Raw genomic sequence first — 16,848 nt, 5'->3', positions numbered from 1 at the left:
GGAGCAGAGTCTTGGTAAATACAGCCTACTCCTACCCTTGAGTATTTATTAGCCTCTAGTATTTATTGGAAATGATACATTTCTTCTGTCAAAAGTAATTTTAACTTTACTACCTCTTGCCTAATTCCAGGTAATAGACATGAATGACTATCAGAGACGACGATTTGCTTCCCATATCATTGACAGTTTGTTTAACACTGTCACTGACAAGAAGATTGCTATTTTAGGATTTGCATTTAAAAAAGACACGGGAGACACAAGGTAACGAGATTCATCAGTCTTGTTAACAGTACTTACCTATCATTGGCTCCATCGACATTGCAAAAACAGTTGTTAAACAATTATTTCAATTGTATGCATGGAAAAGGACAACAAATAAATTACCTGTTATATCTGAACTAGTTTATTCTGGGTTGAATGCCTGAGGCCAAATTGTTTTTTTTAAAGCAGATTTCTAGAAAGCTTTGCAGATGTGTCTAGAGCACAGATAATACAATGGTGAAGACCCACAAGTACTATACTTACGTTGACAGAAAACCCACTGAACTGAGTGAAAGCAAACTAATATAAAACATGCAGATACTTTCTCTGCCCCTTTAGCTGGAAACATTAACATAGCCTACACCTTAGCATTAATTTCCATAAGAGGCTTAGCCACTACCATGGCTCTCCAGCTATAGTCAGGATTATCCATGCCTCCAAGAGAAAGCTTGGATGTTTATCTTGCTGGGATCCTATGACCCCTGCTGACTTCCTGTGACCTGGGGCAGGGGGCTGGACTTGATGATCTTCTGAGGTCCCTTCCAACCCTAATATCTATGAAATCCGTCAACAAATTCCCTTTTAATGTAAGAGGCATTCCCATTGCATCTAGTGCTTGCTTGGAGCCAAGTGGGTGTCCTTGCTGGAATGAATCATCGATAACTATTCTAATACATAATCCTTAGATTTTAGTATCTGTTTGATGTGACTCGGCAGAAGAGTCCTGCATGATCAAACAGGTCTTGCAATCTGTGACTATCTAGCACAGCTTGGCCTTGTTCACACAACTTACCTGAACTGTGTTCTTGGTACAGTCTAAATATGATGTAAACAGTGTTTAAGGTATGTCTTACAAATTTATCCTTTAAACTCTGTAATGGGGATTTTTTTTTGTCTGGCAACTAGAAACTAATGTTGGGGTGTTTTTTTATTTGTTGGGGGTTTTTTAACTTCTGAAACCACATTTTTCTAATGTTGCTTTTTTGCTGCAATGTGATAATGCAAAACCTGTTCAAAAGCTCTAAGAGCATACAACTGAAAGTGTTCGTATATGCCTTTATCGAAAATAAACCCAAACATTTGTAAGGCTCATTAATTGGTTCATTTATTTCCTTTTAGAGAGTCTTCCAGTATCTACATCAGCAAGTATCTAATGGATGAAGGAGCAAAACTCCATATATATGATCCTAAAGTGCCAAGGGAACAAATCATCCTGGATCTCTCGCATCCAGGCGTCTCGGAAGATGACCAAGGTAAGAGAGTTTTGCTTTTCATAACTTCTTGCTTCGTGGATGTTACCAGAATGAATCTGATGTTTTTAGGGTGCATATAGACTTGCAGCAAGGCTGCTCTGATACTCTGTAATTACTGCCTGTTGCAGCAGACTTGATTAGAGTAATGATCATGCTCCAGCAGATTCCAGCATCACATGCATCGCATCCCTGCTCTGAAAAATGGTGGCTGGGTGCTTTCTAACTAAAGCCCGAACAAGCTTTAAAGTGCCCTTTCTGCCATTTTTCAGTGCGGAGGTGCACACGCACGTCTATAAATATCCCTAGAAATTGGTTTTAGCTGGCCCATGGTATGTTCTGGTTTAACCCAACAAAGCAGAGAACTGATTTTCTTTAAAATAGTGTTGAGATTTTTTTTTTTTTTTAGTTGGCCACTCTTCGTTGTTGCTAAAGTGCTTGCATATTTGCATATTTCTGTGCTAATCTGTTCATTGTCATTTGCCAAAAGATTAACTTTTAAAGCTGTGCAGAGTTCTGTCTTACTTCCTCACCCTCTTAATCAAAAGGAAGGAAAAGGATCTTGGGATAAGAGACTTTGTTTTTCTATCAACTTCTCTTACGTGGTATCTATTTAGTCTGGATAATCCTGCCCAGAAAAAATTTGCTACAGTTCCCTTGAACCTCCCTGGCTAACGAGAGAGGCATAGTAAATGTCAATAACTTGACTTAATAGCTGTGGGAGGGGTCACATTATAAAATCTGTAGAGCTACAGTGGTTGTTTTCTAGGATATATTTTTAGGCTTATTTATATTTTTAAATTACTTTATTTGAAGTATAGGAGACAAATACATTTATAAAATAAGGATTCATAATACAACCACCACAATTTTGCTGTTGGCTTTTATTAGCCAGGTAAAGTGTGAGGTTTTGAACTTGCTCTGGTTTTAGCTTGATCAGGCCTACCCTACATGTATTCTAGCATAGGTAGGCAGTCAGAAACATAAGATACAGTTTTTGTTTCCAGCATAGCTGTGCCAACAAAGCCCATAGTGTACACATAGGTGTACCTCTGCACTGGCAGAAGTCCAGTTTTACTTATTTTGTGCAAGGAGGTAGCAAGGTGCTGGAATAAGCTATATGCAGTCTTGCTGGCCTAATTTATGTTCACACTAGGAGAGGCTTGCTGATGTGTTGTATTTATACAGCCACGCTGTGAAGCACTCCCATTGAACACATGGCATTTTCTCACTTTCTTCCTTGTTTACAGTGTCTCGGTTGGTCACTATTAGTAAAGATCCATATGAAGCCTGTGATGGAGCTCATGCCATTGTGATCTGCACTGAGTGGGACATGTTCAAGGTAAAACTGCAAGCTTTAAAGTAAAATGTGACACCGGGGGGGGGGGATTCTGACACTTTCATGGAGTATCTGTGGTGCCTCTACAGGAGCTGAATTATGAGCGCATTCACAAAAAGATGCTGAAGCCATCTTTCATCTTTGATGGTAGAAGAGTTCTTGATGATCTTCATAATGAGCTACAAGTCATTGGCTTCCAGGTAATGAGCATTTTTTTTCTTTTTCATAGATTTCATAAACGTTAGGGCTGGAAGGGACCTTGAAGATCATCAAGTCCAGCCCCCTGCCCCAGGGGCAGGAAGGTCAGCTAGGGTCAAAGGATCCCAGCAAGATAAGCATCCAAGCATTTCTTGAATGCGTCTAGAGTAGGTGTCTCCACCACTTCTGGAGGGAGTCTATTCCAGGTCTTGAGGACTTGGACCATAAAGAAATTTTTTCTTATGTCTTGTAGGAGTTTGAGTGTTGATCCTTGTTTTTTCTTGGGGCACTCTGATGAACAGATGTTCTCCCAGATCCTGATGTACATCCCTTATGTACTGATAAGCAGCCACCAGCTCCCCCGTGAGTCTGTGCTTTTCTGGACTGAAGAGTCCCTTGGCGCTTAGCCTCTCTTCATAAGGCCTATTCTCTTGCTGTGTGATCATGGGTGTGGCTCTCCTCTGGACTCTCTCAAGCTTCTTGAAATCCTTCTTGAATTGCGGAGCCCAGAATTGGATGTAGTACTCCAGCCATGGCCTTACCAAGGCTGAGTACAGTGGGAGGATGACATCTTGAGATTTACTTAAGGAGCATCTATAGATGCAAGCCAAGGTTTTGTTTGCTTTACCAGCTGTGACATTGCATTGGTGGCTCGTGTTCATCTTGTGGTCAATCACGACCCGCAAGTCTCTTTCAGCAGCAGTGCTAGCAAGCGTAGCACTACCGAGTCTATAAATATGCTGTGGTTTCCTTCTCCTTCCCCCACGAGGTGGAGTACCTTACATTTTTTGGTATTGAACATAATCAGGTTTGTGTCTGCCCACTTACTAAGTTTATCCAAGTCAGCCTGGATCGCTGGCCTATCCTCAGGTGTGGATGCTATGCCCCAAAGTTTAGTGTTATCAGCAAACTTGGCCAGTGCATTTTTAACACCAATATCCACATCACTGGTAAAGATGTTAAAGAGAACCAGTCCAAGGACAGAGTGCTGGGGGACACCACTGGTCATGGAGCACCATAATGATTCACTTCCATCAACTACGACTCTCTGGGTCCGACCTCGAAGCCAGTTTCCCAGCTATCGGACTATGGTGTAGCTGATGCCACAGTTGGCCAGTTTTTCCAGGAGGAGATCATGGGACATCCAGATCAAAGGCTTTGTTAAAGTCCAAGTATACGATGTCAATTTCTTCTCCCTTGTCCAGGTGATATGTTACCTGGTCATAGAAGATGAAATTGGTCAGGCAAGACCTACCCGCAACAAACCCATGCTAGCTGTCCCTCAGGATGTTGCCATCAGCCAGCTTATCAAAAAGGGTTTCTTTTGATAATTTTTTCCAGAATCTTACAGGGGATTGAGGTCAAGCTGATGGGCCTGTAATTCGCAGGATCTGCTTTCCGCCCTTTCTTGAAGTTGGGTACCACATTGGCCTTCTTCCAGTCTTCAGGTACTTCACCTGAGTGCCTTGAGGTTTTTTGTTTTTTGTTTTGTTTTGAGTATTTTTGCCAATGGTTGGGCTCTGACACCTGCCAGCTCCTTGAGTACCCTAGGGTGTAATCTGTCAGGACTAGCTGACTTGAAAGTGTCCAACCTCTCAAGGTGTTCTTTTACTGGATCAACACCAATGTTACGTATAAATACACCCTCACCCTGGTTGTCCCATGTCCAGCTAGGCAAAGCTGTCCCATTGGACTGATTAAAAGACCAGCGCAAAGTACCTATTAAGCAGGTTGGCCTTTTCCTGGGTGTCAGTTATCAGCTGTCCTGTTTGGTTCAGCACGGGTCCAATGTTACCCTTGCTTTTTTTCTGACTCCCTATATATCCAAAAAAGGACTTTTTTTTGTTATCCTTGATATGTGAAGCCAGATGGAGGTTGGTTGCTGCCTTGGCTTTCCTGATTCACTCCCTGCAGGTACAGACCAGTGCTGAGTACTTCTCCTTGGTTATTATTCCAGCCTTCCATCCTTTATAAGTCTCTCTCTTGAGGCATAGGAGGTCCTCAGGTTCCCTGCTGAGCTCAGTCTCTTATTGAGAGAGATGCTTGAGGTCAAGAAAAATCTTATTAAGGTTGCTCATTTCTTACAGCTTGTTAACTGATGTTCTGTTAGAATCCAAGTTACATCACGATATTCCTTCTTCATACAGTAACATCAATAAATCTGTTTTTCAGATGTGCCTAACACTTCTGGCAGGAACAGAATGATTTGTTGAGTTGCTACATCTGAGTGACTAACCTACACAAGAATATATTTTCTTCAGTACTCACATTTGAATCTGAACTAAACAGAAGTCCAATTAAATGAATGTTTTCCTCAGTAGACCTCAAACTCTATAAACCAAGCTTTATAAGCTGAAATCAGTTTTCTGAACAGCTTAGCTTCTGTGAGTGCCCCAATGCAGTTAGCTGGCTAACTAGGTGGCCAGTGCAATTATCCATCATTTGAGGTCTCTAGCATGTCACTATTTGGTCCTTTGTCACATGTCTTACATTAATTTAATTATATGATGGGATCTGTAGGAGTTTTACTTTGGATCCCCCAAATTGTGCCTTGCTATACCTGCATGATGGGTAATGCAATATTTGGGATCCAGGATAAAACTCTTTGGATCCCATTGCGCATCTCCTGATCTGGAGCCCCAGATCAGAGACCTGATCCCCAGTCCCGGTCTTCATTCATCCCCAGACCTTCAATTGTAGTATCAGGAACCAATCCCAGAAGCCCTGCTTCCCACAGCACCATTTCATCTTGCTGGCTTCTGGACCTTTAGATCGGTTTCCCAATACTGGGTTTTTAATGAGGGGAGGCGGGGGGTGGAACACAGCTGTCCCAAACATGGGGCTGCCTCTGCAGCTGGGACACAGCTGCCCCATATAGTTCTGCATTCTCAAGTATTGGGAACTTTCAAGGGTATACCTGTAACTCAGACCTGGGAATTCAGTGTTGCTACTTGGGAGAACAGGGGGTGCCAGATTCCCAGCCTAGGAATGCTTCTGCTGGTGGCAGCCCTTTCCTGGTTGCTGCAGAGAGAAACCAGGACAGGACTGCCTGCAAACCTCCTGATGGGTAACTGCTGTTGGGGGGAGGTACTGTCAGGGAGCTTGATGCTTTCTATCCCTTGGAATAGGGGAGGGAGAGCTGAGTATATACCACATGCTCAATATAAAGCAGAATACAAACTAGCCAGAGTTTAACCAGTAACCTCTTTCTGGGTGGCTTGCCACTTTTTTTCCCCACAATAACTTGCTTGTATGTGTGGCTGTTACAATTTATTGCGTGATTTAATTTTTTAAGCAAACAAGTCTTCCAGGGGCCTTGAGGAATAAACCATTCTTTGTATGTGCACAGTTGTAGTTTTATTTTGAAAGTTTAGGCAACAGACCAGATCTCAGTCAAGACGGGAGGTAGATCTTTACTCATTCAATGCCTGGGTCTTTTTAATTGTTTTGCTGGTGAGCTGAATTCGCTGGGCCTGTTTTTTCTACTTGCTTCTACTAGGTTAGGCTGGGAGTAGCTGAAGCCAGTGTAGCTAGACAGACAGAAATGAAAGAAAGATCAGGCTCATTATGTGGAAATAGCAATACCTGGTTTGTGCATAGAAACTTCCCATATAATTTTGTTTGACTAGTTGAAACAAACTGGATTCTCTTAGCTTTGTAGTAATGTTAAAATAAATAAGCTAGGTTTTTTTTGGTTTTTTTTGGTTTTTCAAACAGAAGTTTAATATAGCATACTTTGTCATGCTAACCTGCCAAATATGATTTCGTCTTTCAGATTGAAACAATTGGGAAGAAAATTTCAGCAAAAAGAATTCCTTTTGCTCCTTCATGTGAAATTCCAAAGTTCAGTCTTCAAGACCCACCTGTCAAAAAACCCAGAGTATAATGTTTTTTGACAGAGACTCTGTGGACCTCCCCTTTAAACTAAACCATTCTGATTTTTGTAGTTTAATTTAAAAAAAAAAAAAAAAGATTTTACACTAGACATGATGGTAACTGTGGTACATGTGAATCCACAATCTATTTTTAATCTCTATTTTTTATAATATGTAACTCAGTTATTGAAGATGGTACAATCCTAAGCAGTTTTAGTAATCAATCATGTTTTTCTGAAAATTAACCTGTCTGCTTTTAGAAATGTTCAGAAGGTGCACTTTACATTTTACAGATTATGCAAAGGACGAGGAGTGAACAGAATCGTTCTCTTCTTCCTTCTACCCAGTAAAGGTGGTCAATCATTTCATTGGTCTTGATTATGATAATCTGACTCAGATGAATATTGTCATTTTGGTCAATTAACAAACTTCCGCTGAAGTCAGCGTACAAACCCAAAATTACTTTAATTGAAGTTGGGTCAGGTATTTCAATGAAATAGAGACCTGATTTTTAACAATGAGGCTGAGATCAACTGGGATTTTTGGGCTCAAATGCAATATGTATGTTTTTTATAGTGTTAGGGAGCCAGATCCTTGTTTGTTCTTAATTCTTTGAGTTGTAACAAAAGTCTGTTTAAACCTGCCATGTCATTACTGATTGCCTAATTATCTTGGCTTCATCATGTATACAATGCATTATCCATTTTTAATTGTAAATTATGGATTTAGACTTCTTCCGACAAGATACAGTGGTACTATCTCATTGCTTTACCAGGGGAGCAGTTTTTTTTCCTTTTTCCTCCTGCTTCAAGCATTGGATTTAAGAATTGTTTTCAGTAAAATCCTCCTTCATTATATTTAACCAACATAAGTCTAAATGAAAAAGTTTAAACCTGAGTGAAGCAAATGGTGACAAGGAGCAGGATGATTGCTGGTTCTCTTCTCTCTCCTGCTGCCATACTTGAACTAGAAGAAGACCTTCCACTTCTGCATCTACCTGAATTCTCTTGATCTTGAAGTATTTGAAACCATAAAGCAATCAGCTTGCTACCTCATTTTGATTACCAGGCTTAACTCCATGTGTGCTGTTGATACTTGTTTCTACTTGTTACTTTGTCCTAGTGGACCAAAACTATTAAATGCTTTTCTAGTCAAAAAGTTTGCATTGCATTTGTTGTGTGACCTGCAGTGTGTGAAGTTTGATTTCAAGGGGTTATAAACTTTTTTACAGTGAGTGGGAAGATCCCAAATCTTTCCTCAAGTCACATAGGGTCATTCTGTGGAAGATGCTAAGAATTGCTTGGCAATAGGGAATGTATGCTGTAGATATGGTGAGGTAGTTCTATTAAGGCAGTAACCTGTCTGCACACTCTTCAAGTAAAATAATATGTGCTTATTCCTATAAATTACTACTTTCCTGGGAATAACTTGCAGGACTTGCCTAATTTTATATATAGGCTTCACATGTTATCTGCATTAAGGATATCTTAATGGAATGAAAGTTTTAAGTTTGCATTGAACTGCTACATACAACAAAGCTAGCTGCCTCCTACTGTATTCCAAGCTTGTGCTTTTTGCACAGTAGTAATTTTTCTCTGGATTAAGTGCTGGGCATTCAGAAAAAAGATGCCATGGTCCTTTTGTCCCACTAGGTTCCTTGTATTGTAGAAGGTTCCTCTGCTACACGGTTTTCTTCTTTTCAGTATTCCATTGGAACCAACGGAAATTATGGGGCTTAAGGAAACTTGCAAATACATGATTCCTCTTCCATCATCCAATGCTCTGCACCCTGATGCTGGTCATTGTAAGTAGTGTGTATGGAACTGTATTTGATATCTCGCTGTCAGATGGCTTCAGCTTTGCAAGTCAGTTGGTGGCTTATCCAGTAGCTCTTCCAGAAATGCCAATAGCAGTGGAGGGAAGAGGAGGACATTCTTCAGTAGCCAGCAGAGAACTTTTTCTTAAATCTACTTCACTTGATGCAGTTTCATGTTTTGAAACTGCATCAAGTGTACACCAGCTCTTATCTAGTAGGAGAGGATTGTGCCATAGACCCAAGATTAGCAGTAGGAACTAGAGAATTTCAGGATAGCAAAGGATACTCTTCTTAAGTCACTTTGCCCAGAGCTTCAGGGGCCACACGCAAATGAGAGAGCTCCCCTACCTGTTCAGAAGTGCACAGTTACTGTCATCTGCAAGATCTCTACCCTAAATTCACAGCTGCTTGAAAGTGTGCACTGCTATTAGGAAGATACTTATGCTGGTGTAGGTTATAAGGTCTGCCAGTGCTCACAAAATGATTGATTGCTTTGCATATATGAGGTTCTTAAATTGTTTTGGAATATTTGATGACCTCCATTTTCCTACTAGTTCTCACACAACTCACTTAAAAAAACGAAGTAGAAAAGAGTGCTTCTTTGTGCTTCCAAGCCCGGTTCATTTCTGTGGCAGCTTCACCGACTTTAATGCAGACTGGCCCACAAAGGATGCTGGGATCTTCAAGAACTTGCATCTCTCTTTTTAAAAAAATAAAACGGGGATTTGTTTCCATATCACTAGAGACTTAAGTGATGTTGACATCTCTGCTTTTCTGGCTGACCCCACTCATCCTCTGGTTTTACTGGCTGATGGACTATTTTACTGGACACTTGGATTGTAAAAAGGAACTACCTAATCATGTCACGTACAGCTGTTGTACAGTGGTGGCATGTGCCTTAGGGAGATGGTGCTATCTCCATAACCAAGGCTAGAGGCTGTTGAAATACACTGGTCATGTGCTAGAAATATAGATGGAGTTGCTAGAAATGTAGATGGAGTATATAGATATGAGAGGGAGGGAAGAGCCTCAGCAGGGCCTTGGAAAGTGGAGATTCAGAGACCTTCTCAGGCGATATCGTCCAAAATAATTGCCAGGATTGTAATTGGGGGCACCTTGCATCCCTTCTCTGAGCACAAGGCTGCTGCGTTTGTGCGTGTGTATGTTTAGTTATGGTCATGTTTGGATTTTTTGTTTTGTGTAATATATTTTATGAATATTCCTATGAAGTTTCATGGAAATTAAGTACGAGAGCTGTATTTTCTTATTTTGGAATTGTGCTTTTATGGAAGACCCTTTGTTTAAATATATAATTAGAGCTACCTGTAAATAGCTTTGTTTCTATTTGCATTTTCTAAAATTCTGGTGTATTTTGTGAAAGAAAATTGCAGCAAAACAGTACAAACAGTGTATACTTGAGCTTCCACTATGTCAGATTAAGCTATTACTAGCACAAGGTCTCAAAACACTGTCTTTGTACACATTTGGTTTTGCAGATTACAGTTCTCTTGCCAGTGTAAGGGCTACTAAGTTTAAGCGTTCAGGAATTCCCAGAAGCTGCTGTTTCTGATGTCCTCTGGTATAGGCTGGAGGGAGAAGGAGCTGTGATTTTAAGCTTGAAGTCCAAGGAGCTGCTTGAGCATGCACCAAAAACTTCATTACATGTTCTACATGTTTGATCTGCAGAAGCTGCCACCGTATCTCATCCTTTGTATGTGTCGTTTCCCAGGTTCATGGTAAGGTTCTACTCAGGTCCTGGAAGGCTTTGTTGAATTGGAGCGTTCTTAGCCTGAAGAGCTGTCCCTCTACCCTGAGCTCTCTGGCCTCATTTTTAGAGGCTGCTAGGAGTTATTCAGACACAGTCCTTCACCTTTCTACTCCTTGCCCTCTATTTTATACCAAGTATTATGGGGTAGATGGGGGGCCAGTCCTTTAGAACCTTACCGGTTCAGGACCTACAGAAGATGAGCAAACTAACATGCCGTTATCATAGTACAGAATGTTTTCCCATCAGGCCCCCCCACAATGTTTTGACAGTGCTATTATATCAGCCCTGATACAAGGGGCTGTCTGTACTTCTTGGATGCTTTGATGGGTAGGTCTCCTCAGGGGGCATAGAAGATGTGATGGTGAAGGGAGCCAAGGGAATTAGCCTGGGCACATTTGTAATGATATGTCCTTCTCTACAGGCAGTCACTGCAGCAGAAGATATGGCACTTACCTGTGTAACTACTGGAGAAAAAAGGTGTTTGCATTTAGAAAGCAAAGACGAATTCAGCAGGGTATGGTTAATGCTATTCTTTAGGATATCTTCTCCAACATGAAGGAAGACTGGAAGGGTAGAACTACCTATTCTGGAACCAAAGGCAAAGCTGTTTGGCCTGTTATGTTAAAGCTCCAGTAAAGGATTTTCTGTGCCTTAATACCCATTTTTATATCCCCTTGGACATGCACAAGTCCACTATGAAATCAAGAATTAACTGTAAGTCTTGAACACTGTTCTTTTGCCTCCTGCCTTACTGGTGCCTTGCTATTTATGGATTTTGATGTGCATCCTGAAACATATTTTGACCTCTTATGCTTAATACCACAAAAAGAAAATAATTGGGTAAGAGTCATTTTGCATCGTTCTAACATGCTGTTATAACATTCTGTGGAATATACAGTAGAACTTGGCTCTGATACGGCAGCTCCAGATAGGGGGGAAAAGTATATCCAAGGTACATTACACCCAGACAGTATTGTATTTATTTATGAGTGGAAGAAATGAGCTGTTCTCTGCTTTTACCAACAGCTGTAGCACTGAGAACACTATTAAAGGATAAGCTCTGCCTTGGGAATAAGGAAGTGGAGGGTCAGGCATTTGGGCCCTCTGGTGGGCACATGGTGTTGGTGCTGCTGATGTCACTGCCACCCTGGGGTCTGGCCTAGTCCAAACTGCACAAGCTACAGCTGGGGACACTTGCATCTCTAGGGGCACGTAAACCACAAAGTTCTACTTCAGTATAGCTTCTGGTACTGCTTTCTTCTGCCTCAGGCTTGCCTGATGACACCCCCTCCCCCAGCCCCTTGTCAAACAGCAGCAATGGCAACATGCAGTAATGATGGGAGTGGCAAACAGCCTGCTGAGGGGATAAATTGAGGTTAACGGTGTCAGCAAAGGGTTGCAAGACAGCCCACAAGTGGAGCCACAACCTGAGCTGCTGGGAGATGTTTCTTAGAAGTACATAATAAACACCATGTGCCACATGCCTCAGGAATTCACAAGTAGCATATTTTGTTCTGGAGTATTTTCTAGATTTATATGCTGCCCATCCTAGAAAAAGATTTGGGACAACTAAGACAAATACACTGAGTATGCAATAAACCAGGGGAGGGATGGGGGACTATGTCTGCAGGAGAGAGCTGCTTTATGCAGCTTAGAAGTGCAGGACACTTCACACCCTGCTTGCACTGCCAGAGCTGGAGGCACAGTCAACATTACTTTCCACATGCTACAGAGTGGAGGGGCTTTGCCACTTCCAAAAGGCCACAGAAGACCTCTGGCTCTGCAAGCTGAATGAAATGACTCCATGGGCAGGAGGCAGCTGACCATGGTTTTTTGACCTGGTCCATAGCATAGTACACTAGAAAGGTTCCATGGTTCACTTGTCTAGCGCTATGATATGCTGTGGAACACAGCTCCATAACTGTGGTTGATGGAGAATTCTCACACTCTCATAGTATTAATACTGCATGTTGAATTGGTGGTGTCTAACCCCTGGTGCAGTTGCCAATGGGAGTACATGGGGTGAAGGAGGAGGTAGGGAGGTCTCTGAATATGTAACAGCCTTGTGCATTGGAGAACCTTTACATCCCCACAACAATGCTATATTTTAGAACAGATTTCTCTCCCCTCTTCCCCCCACACAGGTCCGCTGAACATTTTGAGCAACTGAGTTTGCATTAAAACTCTCACCTCTGTCTAATGAGGCAACATCTGGCAATCATCCAGGAGAAAATATATTTATCATGGTATTTAATACACTTCAATTTTATAATGTTCAGAAAGAAGGATCTTGTTTCCAGCATCAGCAGGCTAGTGTCAGAGCAGAGAGAGACTAGCTGGTAGACATGCTGTCTTGTCAGAGGCCTGGTTGACCCACAGGCTGGGCAGCCTCACTTCCTTTATGTTCTCCACAATCAAATGTGGCTCAGTAAGCATCATAAGACAAAATCCTGTTCCATTTATGATATGGAGTGGACTGCGGGAAGTCTGCTTTTTATCCTTCACTTCCTTGCAAGCCAACTCCAGCTCCTTGCTCTTGATATAGCATTGCTGGTCACCCTGGGTGTGAATTAGATATGTTGTTAGCAATGGCTTTATATACATCCTTATTGTAAGGGCTTTTCCCAAAGGCTTCCTGAACATCTGCAGCACCCCCATCCCTTCCCCCAAGGTTAGGCAAGCCAAGAGTTCATGGCTCAGGCACAGAAAGTATGTGTAGTCTAGAATCCAGTAATGCTAATTACTGTGTGGTGATGCTGGCTGCAGGATTTTACGCATGGCCTGTTCCCAACTGTGCAACAGTATTTAGAAGGTGATGATATTCAGTCCATATGACCCCAGAGTAACAGGGCACACAGGTAAACAGACTGGAAGGATGGTAGTTGATAGCTTTTGCACAGTACAGATACACTCAAGTAGTATAAGTCTGCACTAACTGCAGTGAACTTGATTTACTTTCAAGCAGTACAATGTACATAGTGACTTGAGAGTTAAAGTGGCATCATAAATAATTGCAATGTAACATGAACTATTGGGACTTTATCTAGACAAAGTGGGTCAGTCTCTAAAATGTTGTCAGACAAGCTATGGTTATAATTTCCTGATTCTAAAGGGCAAGCAAAACTAGTTCAGTGCCAGCCATCCCATATCCAGAAAAGGAACAGGTGAACAACAAACAGTTTGTTGTTTGTTTGTTTGTTTGCGGGGGGACACAAAATCTACAAGTAGGCTTCTGCATGAGGTGTGGAATAAGGACACTGGCATTCAGCTGTAGAAGAATAGAGCAGTCATGGGGAAAAGTTTTTATGAAAAATGTAACTAGTTAAAGTTAATTTTTAAAAGCTGCTACCTTTTAACTTAAGTTGAAAGTTAAATATTTCCACTTTCAGCTAGTTAAAAGGTAAGTTGATTTGTGAGAAATGCGTGAAACACAGTAAATTGCCTTGTAGCATCATTTTTAATTTTCAAATGCAGTGAGTGGGTTTCTTTTCCATAAGCCCACAGAAGCACACTAATTTACTTGGAACTCACCCTACTTTTACCTGAAAACAGTGTTATACTTGTCATACAGTTTTCAGAATAACAATTTACCAATACTTATGTAATGTTAGATCCTTTTCACCCTTTCCATGTAAAGTACTTTGTAAAAATCAATGCATCATATAGGTATACCAGAATAACAAAAAGGAGATATTCATAGCCAGGTGACAAATTAAAGCTGTTTCCACAGAAAACCTCTGTTGTTGCAATTTTTATGGCTCAAAAAGGTATGGAATACATTGGAATTAGAAATAATGAAAGTGTCTGAAAATCAAAATTAGACTGAGAAAATCAGTATAAATGAGAAAAGGAATGTTTAGTTGCATAGCAGAAACTGTTTATTGAACTTCAGCAAAAGCTGCATTTCAAAATTTACACCTGACAACTTTGCTCTTCTGTCTTGCAGAACTAAGCCCCCACTACTGAACAATCACTCTACATGGGCAGATGAAGTAATGTTTGTGTTATAACAAATGAATAGTTTTTTCACAGCAGGTGACACCTCATATAAGTTTCTCACAGATGAGAAGTAATACTTAACTCTCCTGGGCCCTGGTTCTGATCTTCATTAAAATTTAAAAAGTCGTCATCTGCTTCACCCTTACTACTTGCTCTCAGTCTTATTGGGATCAATGTCTTTGCTTGTTTCCTCTTCTGCAGCCAACTGGCTGCCCTGTTGACTTCTGCAAATGCACAGAAAACGCCAGCATGAACTAAGTGATTCTGGGACTTGTAGTTCTTAAGAGACCATATATCACAGGAAGGCACAGTACTCTGTCTCTAAAACAAGAAGTCCTAGCATTTCAATAAAGAAATACTGTTCCATGTAAGTCCTAGACAGGGGGAAAGAATGAAATCTGGCTTTCCAAGAGTTTAATTTTTAACTTGTGCTTGAAAAAAAGTTAAAGAAATGGGCAACTTTTAACTAGTTAATTAACTAGTTAATTCCCATGACTAGGATAGAGAATTAAAGGCATTTGGAACTAACTTTGATTTACAATGAAATGCTTGTAACAAATAACTCCTGATCACCCGTGGCAGGTTAGGGTCTGTATTGTGTCAGGGTTGATGCAATACAGACCCTAGTTTTATGTAGAGTTTAGATTATGGTTTGTATGTGATGGTTTGGATAGGGGATGATCCTGACTTGGGCAGGAGGTTGGACTAGATGATCTTTGGAGATTCCTTCCAGCCCTACTTCTCTATGATTCTAAACTGTTGAGTTCCTCCTGCTGAAATAGATCTTGATTATCAAACCCCCCCCCGCCCCATTTTGGCGGGAGTGCCCATCTGTCTGGTCCACATGCTAAGTTTTGCTTATGCAAGAAGCTCACACATCAGTCAGGTTTGCTGGTCAGACCAACTCTGGCCAATGTTTTAGCAAAGTCTTTGTGTGAGCAGTATATATTGAGCAATGTTCCAGTGAGGCCTACAGTCAGTTGATCTAAAAAGTTTGGAAAACATTGCTCTAATTCAACCTCCATGATTATTAAATAGGCATTTAGTTGTAGTAGTGTTACTTTTTTTTCCTTTGACTTTGTCCTTTTTACTAGTGCTGGGAAGAGACCATTTGTGCAGATGTTGCTGGCATCCTTATTTTATTCAGGATGCAGTGGGAGTTGCTTGTCCTCCATCTCTCCCTTGAATTAGCAGAAAACCTGAATAGGCATGAGGGGTGAAAATTCCTTTTAAAGTCAAGGGGCTGAAGAGATCCAGTTCTGAGGAGGCCAGGTTATATCTGTTGTAACTTTTTTTTGTTGTACATGCTGTGTAAAATGTTATTTGCTTTGCAACAGTGTCATAAGTTGTCTCCCAAGTTGCAAAAGGTGGGTATTAGTAGTAGTTGTAAATAATTTTTTTTAATGCTCTTGCACAATTGTCCAAGAGTGATTCATAAAATACTTGAAATGTAAAATAAGTACTGGAAGTGCTTAACAGTAGCATCATAACTCAGTAGTAAAAAATGTTTAGAATAAATGCATTTTTTTCAGAGTTTGATATCCATGTGGCAAGCAATCAGCCAAAAGGTATAGTGCTGAATTGAATATCTTCACGCAGGTAGAACAATGCTCCGTACTCCTCATATTTTAGTAAGGGGTGGACTCTTTGGGTTCTATATTGTATTTCCTGCCAATTCATATAGATGCAAGGGTCTAACAGTGCCTGGTTTGTTTGTTTTTTGTGTTTTATTTTTCTTTTGACTGGTTCTCTCTGGGTTTTGGGAAGAGAGAAAACAATGAAAAGATCGGTAGTATCAAAGCTTTTTAGAAACCAAGACCAAATTAAGGTGGTCTTGGTCTTGATTTCCTTCCCATCCAGCCCTGTAAAGGTAATGCATGCAGAAATGAGAAGGAAAAAATATTTTGCATATTCTGTAGCATGTGCTAATTTTTTATTGTTGTATTAATTTAATACATTTGTATCAGGTTTAATGACTACCCACAGATGTTATTTCTCCTATTTCCCCTCCTCTCCATTCCCCTGCTCCTCACAATTGAATGTTTTATTGATTTAATTGTAAAGCTAGGGCTTTTTGATATTCACTGTTCAATGAACCATCATGTAGCTGTAACTCTACTGAAATGAAAAATGAGATGAATTTGTTTTGCCAACAGCTCAGAATTCTGAATACACTCAGCATCTTCCTAGAAGTCCACCATCTGGCACTCTGTTTTTGCAATTAATTGAACTTTTGGAAAATGTGATGGTATAAAGCTGAAGTTCTCTGAAGATGAGACCATTCCCATTTTAAATGGCCTTTGTCTTCCTTTTCTTTCTTAAATTCTTCAAGAAAAATTCAC

The 16,848-nt window shown here is 40.7% G+C and overlaps 2 protein-coding genes across 4 annotated transcripts in view; one reads left to right on the top strand and one right to left on the bottom strand.

Moving 5' to 3' along the window:
* UGDH (UDP-glucose 6-dehydrogenase) overlaps window positions 1-7,028 on the top strand; it is a 27,084-nt gene extending 20,056 nt beyond the window's left edge. For all 3 annotated transcript variants that reach the window (XM_090035773.1, XM_090035774.1, XM_090035772.1), the window contains 5 exons: window positions 131-261; window positions 1,381-1,514; window positions 2,762-2,853; window positions 2,940-3,050; window positions 6,824-7,028. In XM_090035773.1, coding sequence (XP_089891899.1) covers window positions 131-261; window positions 1,381-1,514; window positions 2,762-2,853; window positions 2,940-3,050; window positions 6,824-6,934 — 579 coding nt within the window. In that variant the 3' untranslated portion in view covers window positions 6,935-7,028. The remainder of the gene's footprint in view (window positions 1-130; window positions 262-1,380; window positions 1,515-2,761; window positions 2,854-2,939; window positions 3,051-6,823) is intronic.
* LIAS (lipoic acid synthetase) overlaps window positions 6,996-16,848 on the bottom strand; it is a 31,375-nt gene continuing 21,522 nt past the window's right edge. The window contains exon 11 of the mRNA XM_090035775.1: window positions 6,996-16,848. Within this exon, the coding sequence (XP_089891901.1) occupies window positions 16,796-16,848 (53 nt within the window). The 3' untranslated portion in view covers window positions 6,996-16,795.

This window comes from Crocodylus siamensis, chromosome 2 (assembly GCF_052110815.1).
Source record: "Crocodylus siamensis isolate JL-2025a chromosome 2, ASM5211081v1, whole genome shotgun sequence".
Classification (NCBI taxonomy): Eukaryota; Metazoa; Chordata; order Crocodylia; family Crocodylidae; genus Crocodylus; species Crocodylus siamensis.
The sequence above is the reverse complement of the archived record's forward strand: the minus strand, read 5'-3'. Positions and strand labels throughout refer to the sequence as shown.